Below are 17099 nucleotides of genomic sequence, written 5' to 3' on the forward strand. Positions count from 1 at the left end.
AGAAGCTGAATTGCTCAAAGCATAAGCATTTCTCTATCAGCATCCTTAAGCATAAAGTAGTAAATATATCTTCGTGTTTGTATGACTGAAGCTGTCCTTGTTGAGAGGTTGGATGAGTGCCTAACTAGTATGATGCTGAGCTGAGTTTCCAGGACACACCTGAGTCTCAGTACATGGTATAAGACTTCAGCAGCCTGAATGGAAAGAGCATCCCACTTCAAGCTGCAGCTCTCTGGCTGCTACTTTTACTGTTAAGAAAATGCACTTGTTAGTTGGGCTTTGGGCATATCTCTTTTCACTGAACTGCTAGGACTGGCTCAGTCATTCATGGAAAATCAAACAAACAAACACATTCTTCACATATGAACCATCATTTCAGTATTATGATTTTCCAGAAATCTGATCCATCTCACCAGGAGAATGTCTCAGACTAACCAAACTACAATTATTCTGAGCAAAGCCAAGCCTTCCAGCCCAATTTCAGCAATTCTGCAGGTGGTCATTGAAAAAAAAAAGTCTCCAGTAGCTCCAATTCACTCAAAATATGGAATTTAATGAGTATAATTTATTCACTTTACACTTGATGAATGAACTTGAGGGGCTTTGTTTTGTTTTTTCTTCTTTTTGAGGATTAGTTGGAACATCCACTTCTTAAAAATTGTCCACAGGCCAATAAAGACATTATTGCAGTGATAATCACAATTGAAAGATACATTTATTAGCACAGAGTACCAAAATACAGGGAGAGCAGAGCTTCTTACAGTGCTGGTATCTCAGCTGGCCACACTGCAGTTCGTAGCCTGGCAGAAGCAGATCTCACTGAATCTTAACTGAAAATACCATTGTGAATATATAAGTGCACTGAAGAAAAGCCTTTGACCCCTCCTTCCACACAGAAGCAAGAGATAAAGAGATGATGTTTATAACATTTTTCTATAATCAGTTTTGGAAATCAGTCTCTCTAGAATTGTATATTGTCTTTCTGATGATCAGGAATAAGCCTATGTAGCAATATGTAGCAACATTCTGATAACAGGAAGAAATGTTAGAAACATCTGCTTGAGATAAAGGCAGACAGGGCAGAAGTCACTACCTCCTTCCTCTTGGCTTTCCCTTCTTTGCAGAATATCTGTAGGGTTTGTGAACAAACTACAGAGATGGTGACTAGTTCCACTGACTCATATTTAGGAATTAGATCATCTTAGATGCTTACAACTGTCTTCTCTAGCATGTATTTCTGCTGGATAGATGTACATGAAACCCCTGTGAATGTACATCTTTAATGTAATGCAACTTTAATGAGGTCTCACAATGCCAAGACTGTGCATAAGGTTCCTGGTCTGCAGAAAACAAGATGTACATGAGCACTGAAAAGTAAATTCAGAAATGTTTTATCAAGGACAAGCTTTAAATCCAAAATGTCTATTTACCAAAGCTTCAAGTCTCTTCTTAAAAACTATTTATTCAAATGTATTCTTGTAGCTGTCAGAAAAAGAAGAGGAGGTGCTAAGTGTCACTGGCTCCCTACAATGTTGGCCTGTTGAGGAAAGGAAAAAAAAGAAAAAAAAAAAAAGTACAGGGTAAAATTCCACTGAGAAACATGGTTCTTAGCTGGGAGAAGTCCCTCAAAAAGTCTTTTAATAAAGTCTGGTGGCGTAGAAGAAGGCAAAGAAAGCTTTGATTTACAGGTTCAGGACCTAAATAGCTGCTCTTCAATAAAGGCAAGTCTCCATCTCTCTCAAGAAGCAAGCAGAAATAGCAGAGCACTCTGGCTTTGAACGGAGACGTGGACTGGACAGCAGTGTCCGCTCTGTGCACCCACTGAAAGAGGCAAGCCAGATGTGACCTGAGGGGCAGGCTGCAGAGAGAGCTGCTTCAGGACACCTAACAGCATTAAAAACCAACCTGATGGCAGAAAGACTCTGCAAGAAGGAAAAATCTCAGAAAAAAACACCCCAGGAGTCCCAGGGGAATTTGCACACTGAAACCTATGACTCCAGTAGGTCCAGAGTGCAATGCTCAATATCTTTGGTGAAGTGTCTTTCACCAACTGGGGCCCTCTGGCAAGGGCAGGTATTTTGCTTTGTAGCCCGAGGGCAGCTATAGCGAATTCCTCCCTTCAGCCACAAACGCTGTGTAAGCAGGTCAGTGCAACCAAAGTTTGTGTTGTACTAAGATAACTCTGACTGTTGTGTTAAGATAACTTGTTTTGACACACGGCAATGGTGTTTCCCCTGGCCAGACCATTGCGCCTATAGGTGCCCGATAAAGACAAGGACAAGTTGTAAATTGCAGCCTTTGTACTTTGTTGTGGCCAGTTCAGATGTAGCCACCCCCTTCAGCATTTTGGAGCACAGATAAAAGCAGGAGGGTTTTGCTTAAGAAGTTAGGGGGGAGAAGGAAAAGGAAAAAAAAAAAAGGGCGGGGGAGAATTGCTTGCTTCCTACCCTCCAGGTGTTGTAAGTTTGTCTTGCCTTCTCATACTTCACTAACATACCCACTTTGCTTGCCAATAAAAAGTGTTTTGCTTTAGTAGACAACAAATATTCAACAGCCACCATAGAAACAGCATTTCCTTAAAGTTTTAACACTCAGTATTGGTCCACAGATCCCTCCTGGCACCCACAATCCACCCAGGATCCATGCCTGATTCTCTCTTCCCCAAAGGTGATGACTTATCAAGCCCAGACCTAGGAAGTTACTCTGTGCAACCAAGAGGGAAGAGAGAAGAACAGCTCCTGGGGAAGATCCTCGCCTAAGGCACAATAAGATCCTCACCTAAGGCAACAATGGGTTCATCCCAATAAGTCCTGTAGAGCAAAAACAGAGGACCCGTTTTGTTGATGAGACTTTACAAGCACTACCACCACCACTTGAACTACACTGGGATTTGAACCCTGACTAGAGGTGTCTGTCCTCCACTTCTAAGATAGATATTTATTTTCTGTTATCTTTTACTACCAAAAATGATGGCTAGAGGTTTCTTCTGAGGTGAGCCAGAGCTAGCAGAATTACTAGAGTTCACCTTTTCTGCTCTGCAGAAGAGAGTATTTTGCTCTTAACAGGCTGCTGGAATGGAGTGTGTGTTTGTGGGGAGTGTGATAGGTGGATAGTAGCTAAGTTACAACTCAGTTCTCATGTCATGAAGGTGACAAAATAACATTCCAGATTAAAAACTGTGCATTTTCCAGTGTTATGTCACTCTGACACAATACAAATAGCAAATGTGTCCTTACAAACCCAAACAAAAAGGGCAAAAACACTGCTAAAGAAGTGGTGAATGAAGCTTTTTAAATTCCCAGCCAAACAACCTCAGAGGAGCTGAAGGACAGAGATGCTCAATGCCAATTTTTGGCAGCATGTAGGCATGCGTGGCCTGGGCATGCTCCCACCTGTACTGCAAGAGTTGATCCCATCTCCCGTGCCAACACGTTTATATACCCGCAGCACAACGCCCTCAGAAACAAGCACTCAAACACGGGGGCCGTGCAAAGCGCCTAAGGCATGACTAAAAAGGGAGGAAATATTAGGTATTATACAGATCTTTTTTCTCCATTCCCTGAAGATAAGAAAACCTGAACAGACACAAGGACCTCTCAGAAAGGTGAAGAGAAGCAAGAAAGAAAAACTGCCACCAAAACCTATTTAACCCACCTCCTCTGTGGTGATGGCATAAGGAGCAAGAGCTGCCCCCACCAGAACTGCCGCATTTCTGGATCTGCTGAAGGTCCCCAGCAGCTGCCCGCAGCTGAGTGGGATTCCCAGCACAGCAGCCTTGCCCTGGCTGCAAGCAGCTGCTCGGGGCTCTGGCTGGAGCTTGCAAGGCCCCTTCTAAGAGGGAAAGAGCTGGAGACAGCAGTGCCCACGACAGGCATAGAACTGGAGAGATCAGCACAGTTTCTGCACTGCACAGGTAGAAGAACAACAGAGACTCTTAATGCGGAGCTGCACACTTTGCTGGAGCACGTTTCCAGTGCTCGCCACGCTCTTTCATTCCAGATCAATCCTATCCTGTCAATATCCTATTCTCTCAGTGCTATACAGTGCTATCCTTACCTTCACTCCTGCGAATGACAGTGCCATTGCAAACGGGCAGCCTGACATCCCAGCAGCAGCGTTTTGAAGCAGAGCTTGACCAGAGCTAACCATCCTGCTGAGCATGGGCAAGAGAGCGGAGGAATTAAATCTACAAGTTTGAAGCACAGCAGCCATGTACAGATTCCTAAAATATTTAGGACAACATATTGCACGTATGTAATCTCTGAAAAACACTTTTCTGCATCAGAAGTAAAAAGTCTCTGGCCTCAATATCTCAGTTGTTTCTGCAATTCTTTCTCTAAGAAAGTAATCCCACTTGCTTTCTTGTATAATTTATAGTAACAACATTGCATAGGGTCTGAAAATGAGAGGATCTGCTTAACCTTTCCTTGCTACACTTGGGGAAGCTGGTGCAGGAAGTCCCTGGACAGGCAGCACCTCCGCAGAGAGACCCCAGGTTGCTTAATCCCCGCTCCGTGGGGCTCTGCCCGCGTTCACAGTCCCCTCTATCCCTGCTGGTCCTTGGCTCGATGCACAAAGGGTGCAGCCAAATCGGAGCACCCGGACGAAGGGATCTGCAGCTGGCAAAAATGAAATAGCAGGAAATCCCTAGTAGCTGGGGCAGCCCATGTTTCAGCAACCCCCTCTGCCGGGGAGAAAAGTTTTCTGTTATTTACTCCTGTGAGCTTGATGATGGGGACATACTTAGAAGTATGGTCAGTGACCTCCAGATCAGAGACATCTTTCAGTCAGATAAATCTATTTTGCAGTGTAACAGAGCTTGACAGTGTCTTCCTAGGCAGATGTGGTTTCACCTTAGATTTCAGGTCCCCTGCTCTGAGAAATACCCGTCTTCACTCAGAATCTGCTTTCCTCTCAATACAATCTGTCATGATAATGAACAACTTGGTGCAGTTTCTTTCACTTCAGAACAAGGAATACTTCCAGCCTAAAGGAACAAAAACTTTTGATTTTGTCCCTTCCGTTAGATTTAAGACACATATCCTTGCATACCCATCTCTTTGCTGCAAGGATAAGCTGCTTTTTGAAACCACTCTATTGCCTAAAATATGGCATTTCAATAGTGCTAAAACCATTAAAAAACCACAAAAATTACTTGTATTATTAACTTGAATATTAACTTGATTTTTCCCCTTCATTCTCCTGTTTTATTTTCTTTCCAAATTGCAGAAACATTTTGATGCTATTAATGATGAAAATAGGGTAATTAGGCAGCTTTTGCCTAGGATATTTAGCAGCTGGGATCAGGAGAGAGCTTGTTCAGCAAGGAGAGATGCAAAAATCTCGGGTTAGCATCTGAACCTGGGATCTTCAGTCAACAGTGTGTTACCGAGGCTCCTCCTGTAGTGTCCACCTTTGAACAAATGCGTAAGTAAAAGAGATTTATATGCATGATAAAGAGCACACAAATCTTTAACTTCATGTTTGAAGTGTGATAAGTTGAAAATGTCTATTTGAGTAAATTTTGTGGAAAAAAGAAAAGATTCTACAAGGTCTTTTTTTTGCAAACAGTAGCATCACACTGAAGAAATGACATCATGGTGTTTAACCATTGTAGGAATACTCCGAAAGGTCTCATCCTGCATATGTCAGCCACAGGGTTTTGATTAACCAAAAACTGCTTGGGGGAATATAAAAGAAACTCTCACCTCTTAAGTCTTTCTGCCTTTCACAGACAAACGAAGCCCAGCTCAGGCCCCTGCAAAAATCTGAAATTATGAATTGGAAAATAATCATTTGTTTTATTTTATTAGAAAGTTTTACTGCAGCCAAAGCCGTGCCCAGAAGTTATCGGGATGTAGGTAAGAATATATCTCATATTTTACCCTTTTCTTTCACATAAGGCTGATGACTGCAACTCCTTGCATGTCGTTATTTTGAATCTCATTTTAACACTGCCAGTTATATGCTTGTGCTTTCTTTGTGAGTTGTAGGTAAAAACAAAATTATACCTGTATTAGTTTTTTATGTGATCCAGCTTTGATGTTTTGCTTCTTAATGTTTTATGAGTCCATGCGATCAGTACTTACTTAAAGGATACATTCTAATCCACAGGGATGTAGTTATGCCACTTAGTTTCAGGTATTCCAAAGGTAAATTCTGATTGCCGTTTTTCTAGGCTCTCAGATTAAGAGGAAGAGAGAAAGAGAAACCACAGGCGGGAGGCACTGGCTGCAAAGGTGCCTTTAGAGCAGTTAGGATGGCCATTGCTATGGGTTGTGTGTTGGAGAATCCTGTGCCCTTCAATGATCGCTGAAGAAGCCTTCGGTGACCACACTTCTCACTGAGTTACCAGAGCTAAATGCCAAAAACGAAACCAGGGTTAAGATAATTCTTTTATGTTATCTTTTTTTTTTTTTTTTGGTCAAAGCTGGATGTTTTTGCATCTTTAGGACTTCTAAGTGCATTAAATAGCCTGGCAGTGTAAAGTACAGCAAATACTGATGGTATTTATCTCTTGTCATGGTCTCATTTTACACCTCTGCATTACTCGGAGTGAGAAGCTGATTTATTTCTTCATTTTTTGGCCCCTTTTTAGGGATCTCAGTGCTACCCCAGAGGCGTGACAGGACACACTTCTGTTTTGGGAGAACTCCCTTTCCATTAGACTTAATCCTTGGGAAGAGTCTCTGACAAACGAGGAACTTAAAAATTCCCTGGGAGTAAGTTTGGCCAGTAGAAAAAGCCCATTAGCTAAGAAAAAAATTATTTCCACATGATATTCAGATACATTAGACTCTTTTTTTGTTTCCCTCTCTGGGCCCATTGACAGCATGTCCAGAAAGCTGTCCATTAATTTGCTGGTGCTTTGCCTACCCATGTAGTCCTGAATTTACCCCATGTTTTCCAAAATCAGAATCCCTCATCCATACCCAGCCAGTGATGAAGCAACCTTTAAGTGGCTAAGGCAAGGCTAAAAGGTATTATCTAGGCTGCTTGTACAATGATTGTGCCTTGCATCCTCAAAGGAGCTGATGAGCTTCTAAACTATCCTTCTTTGAGACTCCAGCACCAAAAATGTTTTTTTTTTCTTTAAAGAAGCCTTTTTCATTCAGAAACCAATTCTCTTTTATTTCAGAGGCAAAAGCCACCATTGGCCAACGCTTTTCTCAGCTGCAGGAGAACAATTTTAAAGCCATGTAAGTTGCCCAGATAAAGACTCTGCTTGCGAGTTTGTGGCTAGTGAACGTTTGTGTGGCATTTGGCCTCGCTCAGAGATGAGCCGGCCCCGCGAGTGCCCCCAGCGCTCAGAGGGAGCCCCTTGCTGGCTGAATCAGGCTAAGCACTCGCGCACAAACCACGAGCTGTTTGGGGTGGTGAGCAGCGTATATGTGACGCTGTGTGCTCTCCTTGCAGCGCCATGATCATGTTTGCTCAGTACGTGCAAGAAGGCACTTTTGGCAAAGCAGTGAAAATGACGGAGGATGTCACAGAGCTTGCCCGAAGGTGCGCTGCTGGAGGCCAAGGCAGCCCGCATTGCCTCAAGCCCTTGGTAAGCACGTGTGTACTTCCACTGAGGCAAAGACCTGCACAGTGGCTTGTAACTTCAGAGCCCTGATACGTGTTTTTCTCAAGAGGAGCAAGTTACCGAGACGTGACTTTCTTGAGGATGCACGTTCCACCTCACCAGTCCTCTCCTTCTTGAGAGGAAGATCTCGAAGATCCTCTTGAGAGGATCTCCCTGCTATCCTGGCAGAGCCTGCTGTCCTGGCAGCTGCAGAATACAAACCCTACAATCATCTTAGTTGTTATCAAGGGTCGGGTTATTGTTGTAAGTGCAGTGGGAGATGCACAGTGCGTGCGACAGTCCATTTCAAAACCCTGCTTGGCATAAAAAGGTATTCAAGTTTGAGAAATCATCATTTATGTGTTTTACAGGTCAGTTTGATATTCATTGCAATCAGATCAAAAGGTAATAAAAAGAGAGAACCTCTAAGTTGAGACAGATAAGGGCTTGTTGTGTTAGAGTACTTTCCACAGAGAGCTTGCAAGAGTGAAGCGGAATCTTCACAAGGATGTGTATGTTTTTTAATTTCTCACAGGAGAGTATCTTCCTTGATACAATATGCCAGGAGGAAAATCTTCCCAGGTTTACTGACTGCTGTGCTAAAAAAGGCTCTGAAAGGAATGACTGCTTCCTCTCCCATAAAAACTCAACAAGAGGATTCATTTCTCCTTTTGAAAGGCCAAACGCTGAAGCTGCCTGCAAAAATTATTCACAGCATCAACATTCATTAACAGGATAGTAAGTAAATAAATTATAGATCTGTTGTTTAAAAGTGATATTTAGCTGCCTAGAGACAATGAATACAAATAAATCCAAAAGGTAAATATTAAATTTTCTGCAAACATCCTTACTTTTCTTCCCAACACAAGGGTATTAACATAATTTACCCAGCTGTAATTCTCATTACATGAATCCTTTCCTGTCATCCCTGTGTTGGATGTAGCTCCAAATGATAAAGATGTTTAAGGTGAAGATGTTTATCTTCATGTTTTAGCTTTATCTACGAGATTTCCCGGCGCCATCCTTTCCTCTACGCCCCCACAATCCTTTCTGCAGCCGTGCAGTACGATGAGATGATGAGAAACTGCTGCACAGGTGCCGATGACCCCACGCACAGCCTGGACGAATGCTTTCACAGACAGGTATTAATTTTTGCACATGTAGAGTTTACATAATGTGCAACCAGAGGCTTTCATCCAGCAAAACAAATGCAGAAGCAGAGCTACTGTCAGTCAGCTCTCTTTCAGGTGCCCAAACCTAACACACAGCATGTTAAGGACAAGCAGAAACGAGACCTGAACACTCTCTTGACTCATAGCTCCCATAGCGTTAATAGAAGATGCTTTCCCTGAGGCTGTTGGACAGGCGTAGCTTGGCTGGGCACTGCAGTCCCCACACTCCCACAAGGGCATCACTTCCCACCCCAGCATTGCTGCCTGCCCTGGGCTTGTTGCAAGGAAAAAGCCGTCCTGTGCAGAGCGCAGAAGTCTGATGGGTTTCCTGCTCATAGCCCCATGACACAGCTCCTCCCTGGCCAATAACTGCCCTGCAGAAACATGTCCCACGTAGCCAGTGTCTGTCAGTTGGAGAAACCTACCTCTAACAAGGGAGCCTTTCCTTGCTGAACAGCTAAATATGTCTTTTATGCAGTTTGCCCAGGCTACGATATATAAAAATACTAAACTAGTTTAATCTTATCTGATAGCAATGCAAATGCACATGGCTCCCAGGTGAAGGTTTCTCGCCTTACAAACATATAACTACTGTTCCAAAGGGGTGCTTGTTTCTTTTCACATTATGCTTCTTCTGTAAATGCTGCTGAATGAGTAAGAAGGACAGCAGTTTTGTTTTTCTGCTTTACTGGCCAATAAGCATCTATTTTTTTTTCCTACTAAAAATTTCTCTAAAAAACAATCAATGTAGTGATTTTGCCATGAAGCGTTGTCTTCCCTCTTATTTTATTTTAATGGTTTGCATCTTCTTTCTACCAGGTACCAAAGGTGATGAAGCCAATAAAAGAAGAGGGCCTGAAGCAGGAACACACATGTGGAATCTTAAAGAAGTTTGGAGAAAGGACTATAAAGGCGCTGTGAGTCTTTATCCCCATCCCCAACTCCATCTTTACGAGAAGAGGCTTCACTTTGTTTTGGCTGCAGAACAGCCTCACCGACTGCCAGGCTGCAAAGCCTTCTTAGGAGTGCTCCTTATTCACAGAGCTCCTGCAGGCACATTTTGTATTGCAAAATAAAGGGTGGATCCACATCTGCCCCGGTACAACAGCTGTGCATATTCTTCATGTCAATTTTGTACCCAGATCACCAACAGCATTATCTAACAAGGAATGCAGATTAGAAACAGAAACTCATGCATGACTTTAGTCACAGTTTCCTTCCAAACTACCCTTAGCCTCCAGAAATGTAAGAAAAATTTGAAAAGAGCCTGGTCCTCTGTGATGAAAGTTACAGGGACTTGGAGCAGATTACTTTTCAGTAAAGTCATCCAGCACTTTTTCTCAGTTTTGACCCCAGGTTGCTCCTGTTGTGTTCAGTGTGAGGTAGGAGAAAGAAACAGGGCAGATTCATTCCACTTAGGATCCTTAGGTGGCTCTGCACATCAGCTCTTGTGTTTAAGGGATGTTATCAACCTACAGAAAAGCAGGGAGAGACTGTTTACCGTCTTCCAAAGCAAAATACCACAGTTTCACATTGTGAGTGTATAAATAATACTTATCTTGATCCTTTTTAGGAAGCTTGCTCAGATAAGCCAAAAATTCCCTCAGGCTGATTTTGTTACCATTAGCAAGCTTGTACTGGATATCACCAACATACACAAGGACTGCTGTCGTGGAGACATGCTGGAGTGTATGCATCATAAGGTAACACACAGTTAATGTTTACACATTTGCAGAAATTGAGTGCATTTTTTCTTGCTCTCTTGCATTTTTTTTCCTGCTCTCTTGTACTTTTTCCCCTTTTGTACTGCATCAAGTTTAATCCTTCAGTCTGAAAATCTACTTGATTGTCCCATTTGACTTTCAGTCATGATAAGACGCAGAAAGATCATCTTGTGCCTGAACCTATCACTGTCTCTCTTCTTCTGACAAACACGTACTGCACTGCTTTGAGCAAATGGCATTGCCTTCTCTTTCTGCAAAATGCAGATAAGAATAATGACCCTTGAAAAGAGAAGCATGAGTGGTAGAAGATACCCTAAACTTCCTTTCATAATTTCTTCACTTTACAGGAAGAGATTCTAATCTACATCTGCACCAACCAAGACAGCATATCAAGCAAAATTAAAATCTGCTGTGCAAAGCCAATGTTTGAAAGAATTGAATGTATAATTAATGCAGAAAATGATGACAAACCTGCAGATTTGTCTCCCCACATCAGAGAGTTTATAGAAGACAAAGGAGTATGTGAATGCTTTGCTCAGGAAAAAGATAATCACTTGGCCAGGTAACATAGACCATCTTTTACTCTTCTCCAGGTCTGCTGTATCATGATTTGGGTCAGAAGAGGCCAGGTGGGCAGTTAAAGCTGGGCACATCAGCCTCAGGCTTGCCTGCTCTGTGAGCAGGCAAGGTGGGATCATGGAAGTTTATCCTAGTAAACACCTCTCAACCCTAGAGAGCAAGGAACAAAAACAAACAGGGCACAATTTACTTGAGGGACAAAACTGATGAGAACTGACTCATCAGTTCTGCTCTTGGACTCAAAATACAGCTTTGAGCCAGTTTGAAGTGGGAACTCAAAACCACTTGTGTAAGTCAGACTCACATCTTCATTCAAACAGGTTGGGCTGTTTTTGGTTCTAGCCAAGTTCCTTAGCGCTGTGAGGTTTGATCCTACCTGTACCCTCCACAGCAGAGATCTCACAGGCTGCCATAGAAAAGGTACCACAGGCAAAGAATTTACTTACTTGAACCAATATCTATCATTTCCATTTATGAAAAGGGCATCTAAAAGTTGGGCATGTTGCAGCTATGCAGAGTGATTGCTTCAGAAAAGCTCCAGTGACTGAGCACAGGTCTGTTATCGGACACGACTAAATCAGCACCTAGCTAGGGTAACTCCCACACATGCTCCCCACGTACCCCTAAGCTCTGCCTGACTCAGCCTAAGCCTCAGCTGGGGAAGTCATGAGGCCAGGACTGCTCAGGCAGGGCAGGGATCCGGCTGCTGCCTTCTCCTCAGCCCTGCTCCTGGCCTGGCCTTCTGCATCCTGCCCAGTTTGGCAGGAGGTCAGAAAGAGCCATCCTGAAAGCACTCTGCAGACCCCCAATCTCTTGGCGGCACTTATTATTTTTTTTTCTAACTCCTAGCACTGACATCCTCCACCTTTACAGGTTTCTCTATGAATATTCCAGAAGACACCCTGAGTTTTCTGCTCAGATGCTTTTAAGAATTGGTAAAGGATACGAGGACTTACTGGACAAGTGCTGCAAAACCAGTTCTCCAGATGACTGCTGCAGGAGAGGGGTGGGTGCTGCCATGCTGATGCAACGCGCGGGTGGTTTTGAGCAGATCATCACAAGTCTGCTTCAGGCCAGCCAGTGATTTCCCATACTAGAGCTGGAACCCACAGCTCCTTATAGCAAACCCAACAAATATTAAAAGCCCTGATGGATTCCTACATGGAAAACTAGCAGAGCCAATAGTCTTCAGCTACTTGAACGAGTCTGGGATTTTTGGGGAAACAAATGTGGCTTTGCAGAAAGTGAGGAGTGGTATCTGTCAGGGAGGATGAAATTAGGGATATCAAACCCTTGTAATACAGTAAGGGCATTCTGCTGTCCCTCCAGTACAGTTTAACTCCTTTTCCTCAGGAAGAAGAATTGAGGAAGCACATTCATGAGACGGAAAGTGTGATGAAGACGAGTTGTGACATCTACAAGGAGAAAGGAGATTACTATTTCCAAAACGAGTATTACTTTTTTTTTTACATGTTTACATTATTCCTGTACCAGCTTTGCCTAGAGTAAAATGTGGTTGTCAAAAAAGCTAGGCTTCCTGATGTCACCCATGGGCTTGGTCCAAAGTATTAATAGATTTTAGGATTATCTTTTATTTTTTTGGTACAGTATCATGTCGCCTCATGAGTTCTATTCTTATCCCAAGACATGAAGCAATGCAGTGACAGCTTGTTTAATCTCCTGTTTAAAACATTGTTTTCTAAGGTTTTCTTACTTTCTAGCTGTGTTTTGAGTTGTAAGCTGTTACTGAAAAGCTGTAAAATTGGCCAAAAGACAGTTCTTTGCCCTTTGCAAAAAGCTTATCTGCAGCAAATGTAAATAGTACCAGCTGTAGCAAAAAAAAAAAAAAATTACTGTAGTGGGAGCAAAGCCTGGCTAGAGGAGCCCTAAGTTCTGCTCAGGCAGGAGCTCCTGCACAACCACCTGCAGGCACAGCGTGTGCAGGAACTTTGGCCCCGATGAGCGGTGTTCATGAGCATACGCCTAGCATGAAGCATGCAAGTCCTCTCAGCAAAACCCACAAATCAATCCTGTACACAACGTGAGGCTTCTGCTCTCCTTCTCCAGAGACATACAGGGCTTTCAGCATCCCCGGCACATTTGTCTTTACAACACCTTTGGGCCAGGCAGCTTCATCTGCCTATTTTATCACTTCTGCCTGTTGCATCAATGGTGGCACTAAGAAGTGTCATAATTCTAAAAGAAAACAGTGAGCTTGTTTCAGCTTATCTAGTTTTTCAAGAAGTCTCTTCAAATATTTTTTTCTCCTTGGAAATCTCTTTGCACTCCCATGGAAATCATTAACACAGGGAAGATATATGAAACTTTTCATAATAGGGCCCAATAACATATAATGGGCAATGTCATCATTATTTTTGTTTAACCTGATAAGAGACCTAGAGAAGGGAGAGCTCTCACACAAACAGAATACGCTACATTCACCCATGTGTTTGTAAACACCAGCCTTAGTCCTGTCTTTGCACAAATGACTGGTTTTCCTTGGGGTTTGGCTGCAGCTTTACCTGTGGGAAGGCAGTGGATTGCTCAGTGCTGCCCAAAAGAAAAAAAAAATGGCTATACAAGAAATTATCATTTCAGGCTTCTCATGAGCTTCACCAAGAAGATGCCCCAGCTAACATCCACGGAGCTGATAAAATTCACCAAGCAGATGACTACAATTGGCGCCAAATGCTGCCAGTTAAGCCAGGACAAGCTACTGCCTTGTGCTGAGGAAAATGTAAGTATTTTTTTTTCTGAGCTTGGTCCTACTTTTCCCTGAAGCTCTGGCATTATTCCTGCTGCCATCAGGCTCCAACAACCCTGAGTGCTGGGAAAAGAGCAGCATAGTCACTGAGCTGGAAGATATCCTTGCACGAGTCACTGAGCATGAGTCAACCTCACTGAAGTTAAAGCTGGAATTGCACCATGTGAGGACAAGAAAATAGGTTAACACTTGCACAGGGCTGGGGATCTGACCCGGACCCTTTGAAATTAATCATCTCTTGTCTCAGAAATTAATCCCTTCTAGATGCCTGAGGCTACACTGCCCTCCTAAAAGGACCAGTTCTGTAGGGCTCTCATAAGAAGTCATCATTCAGTAGAGAAATAAACTGTTATTTCTATTACAAAATATAAATTAAATTATCATTTATTATTTATAGCTTTGGTAAAAGTAGCATTTCAAGAATTTCTGAAAAATGAAACAATAATATGTTTTTTTTTTCTTAACCTTGTGATAAAGCTGGATCTTGTTCTTGGAGAAATATGCAGAAGGCACCTAAGCAACCCTATAAATCCCAGTGTTTGTCACTGCTGTAGTAGCTCCTACGCTCTCAGGCGGCCATGCATGGGGAAGCTAGAAATGGATGAGAACTACGTGCCCTTACCACTGACACCTGGGCTGTTCACTTTCCACGAAGACTTGTGTACAACTGAAGAGGAAAAGTTACAGCACAAAAAGCAGGAGTAAGATCTGCCTTTTTCTGTGTCACTTCTCTGCTTCGTATTCTCCTCTCAGTGATGTTCTCCTTTCCTTCTTGTTCTACCCCACTGCACATTATCAGAGCCATCCCCCCTTCAGCTCCAAGCTATTGCTGCCTTCCCTCTTAACGCTACATTTCTTGGCTAACTGATTCCAGCTTGACTTGCTTTTGATCAAAGTCACTTTCAGAGAAGTGGGAATCATCACCCTACTGACATCAAGCCAAGAACTACAAAACCGATCTCTACATATTTGGGTGCCCAAGTCAACAGGCCATTAAGAAATTTACTTTTCATATAGCAGTGTTTTCACAGATTTAATCCCGCTTAATATGCACTTACCAAGGGCATATCCAATTTTAAAGTCTGAAAGACAGACGTGGACACATTCCTTACATTTGTACAAGGGCAACAGAGTTCATGTTCACATACAAACAGTGTATCAGTGCAGAGGGTAATACTGAGCCTCTGATAGTTGCATGACGCTGCTGATTTGTGGTATGTTAACCTTTTCTGAAGTCTTCATGTCAAGCCACCTGTGGGAGGCTGGGGGCAATGCTGTAACAACAGAGCTTAAAACACCGAGATGAGAAACACGCTCACCCCCAGCCCAGGCCTCACCGAAACCACACAAGACATCACCAAACAGATTCCAGAAAATTCAGGAAGCTACTGCTTCATATATTGCATTAGCATTATGGCTTGAATAACGATTGTTTGCCAGAATGGGAGAGCCCATGTATTGATCTCATCTCAGTGACCAGCTCTGTTCCAGAGGAGCTCTGGGTGCTTGGCCTGCCTTTGTCAGAGAGAACTTTCTCTCTGGAAACCAACCCACCCTCTCTCTGCCACTGCAAGCGATTGACTCCTTGACGATTAACCTGGGCTATGGTGAACCCTTGCAACACTGAACCCGTCCAAGAGGCACACCTAAACCAAATGTAAAACCATTCCTGGTGGAGGAATTGCAAAAATGAATGTTGTCTTTTAATTCAGTGGAGCACAGATGAGCTCCATGCTGTCAGCTTGTCTGGGGGTGGTGTTTAAGAAAGGTAAGATGGGAGAAAGGAGAGAACAAACGGCTGATTTTGCAGGATGGGGTTCAGGAAGTGCTTCCGTGTGTCCCTGCTTCCTTCCCTGCCTCACCAGGCTTGCTTTCCTTTGCTTCGTTGCAGGATGCTCATCAACCTCATCAAATACAAGCCCTCCATCACGGCCGAGCAGCTCGCCTCCGTCACGGCGGCGTTCGCTGCCATGCGGGAGCAGTGCTGCCGAGCGGAGCGCCGCGAGTCCTGCTTCCTCACCGAGGTAGCTCCTTTTGCTTTCCCCCAGTGTGCCAGGTCAAAGGCAGTAGACACAAGAGCACAGGTTTCTCCTTTAGCGAACACCAGCCCAGTGTGCCCACCTGGTGTTCCTTCAGCTCTGTTTCCAAAGACAAACCTCATGGACTCCACAAGGAGATACCTGTTCCAGTTCACTCTCAAGTGATCACCAGGGAATATACCTAACAAGGCTCATGCTTATATGCAGCAGTTTATGCATATAGAGCTTACCTACATCTGCAACTTCTGGAAAATCACTGGGATTTGCTCTTCTGAGTGATACAGGCCCAAATCTTTCCCTAACTGTACTTGACCAAATTTCTCTCTTCAAAAGGTCCTCTGTGATAGGGAAGGAAAGGACTTCCCAAATTCCAGGTCAAAGCAATCCTTGGTTCTTCCCTTCCCCCCAGTGGCTTTTTTCCTTTATTTTTCACTGTATTAGTTTAGCTTATTTCACCCAATACTGCAGAGCTATATGAATTTCTCTCTATTCTCCAGTAAATTTCCCTCTCCCTACCTCTCAGCTGCATTTGACATGTTCCTTCACGGAAGTTTAATTCTCTTACTCTCTTCTGCCTCTGAACCAACTCAAAGAGCAGAGCCGCGGAGAACTGTCTTAACTCTTCATAACAAAACTCAATTTCACTCTTTTCTTAACATTTACCAACTCTAAGATACTCTGAGCCAAACAGCTAAAGCAAGTTGCATATTAAATATAGTGACATATATGACCGCATGCTGCATATGCAAAGTTTGCACAAAACTTACTAAGGATCTAAAATATTGACTTACTGCTGCCATACTCACAACTTGTTCAAATGCACCTAACCCTCCTGTGTTGCTCATAGTCGTTTTCTTTTCTTTCAGGGTCCAGAACTTATAAAAAGAAGTGAAAAAATGCTGTCAGTGTGAAACACTTGTGTAAGATACTGGAAGGTATTTGCTGAATGATATGAAGTCACAATTTTAACAGTGAGAATATCTTTTCTGAATATTCATAAAGTATATATAGAAAACTATGAATTGCCATAGTGGAGAATATTATGTTTTTGCTCTTTACTTGGTGTAAATACAAATCTAATCAAGTCATAACAATTTACACCACCTATAGCAATGTCACCAACTTCTGCTATGACCAAAGTAAAGGAGATGCCTGAGGAAAACAGAAACATTTGGAGTTTGCCCATTTGCAAATATACACAGGATAAGTAAAAACTGCACAAAAGTCTCATGGACAAATACCTCCATGCATTAT

At 43.0% G+C, this 17099-nt stretch overlaps 1 protein-coding gene across 1 annotated transcript; it reads left to right on the plus strand.

Moving 5' to 3' along the window:
* Nucleotides 1–5776: 5776 nt before the first annotated feature.
* Nucleotides 5777–16756, plus strand: LOC104576339 (alpha-fetoprotein). The gene is made up of 14 exons (XM_010223717.2): nt 5777–5861; nt 7139–7199; nt 7417–7552; nt 8103–8305; nt 8562–8709; nt 9559–9656; nt 10313–10442; nt 10811–11025; nt 11916–12048; nt 12396–12493; nt 13641–13779; nt 14284–14507; nt 15698–15830; nt 16712–16756. Exons 1-14 carry the CDS (start codon nt 5777–5779, stop codon nt 16754–16756), a joined length of 1848 nt encoding a protein of 615 aa, XP_010222019.2.
* Nucleotides 16757–17099: the final 343 nt, after the last annotated feature.

Source organism: Tinamus guttatus, unplaced genomic scaffold, assembly GCF_059628265.1.
Source record: "Tinamus guttatus ecotype Peru unplaced genomic scaffold, ASM5962826v1 Tinamus_guttatus_pri_ptg000140l, whole genome shotgun sequence".
In the NCBI taxonomy this organism is placed as follows: Eukaryota; Metazoa; Chordata; class Aves; order Tinamiformes; family Tinamidae; genus Tinamus; species Tinamus guttatus.

What these genes read in the sequence shown, in the direction of transcription:
- LOC104576339 (XM_010223717.2), top strand. Translation starts at nt 5,777, where the DNA reads ATGAATTGGAAAATAATCATTTGTTTTATTTTATTAGAAAGTTTTACT. An exon ending in TTACAGCACAAAAAGCAGGA is followed by an intron (nt 14,508 to 15,697) that starts GTAAGATCTGCC and finishes GCTTCGTTGCAG; the next exon opens with GATGCTCATCAACCTCATCA. An exon ending in AGTCCTGCTTCCTCACCGAG is followed by an intron (nt 15,831 to 16,711) that starts GTAGCTCCTTTT and finishes CTTTTCTTTCAG; the next exon opens with GGTCCAGAACTTATAAAAAG.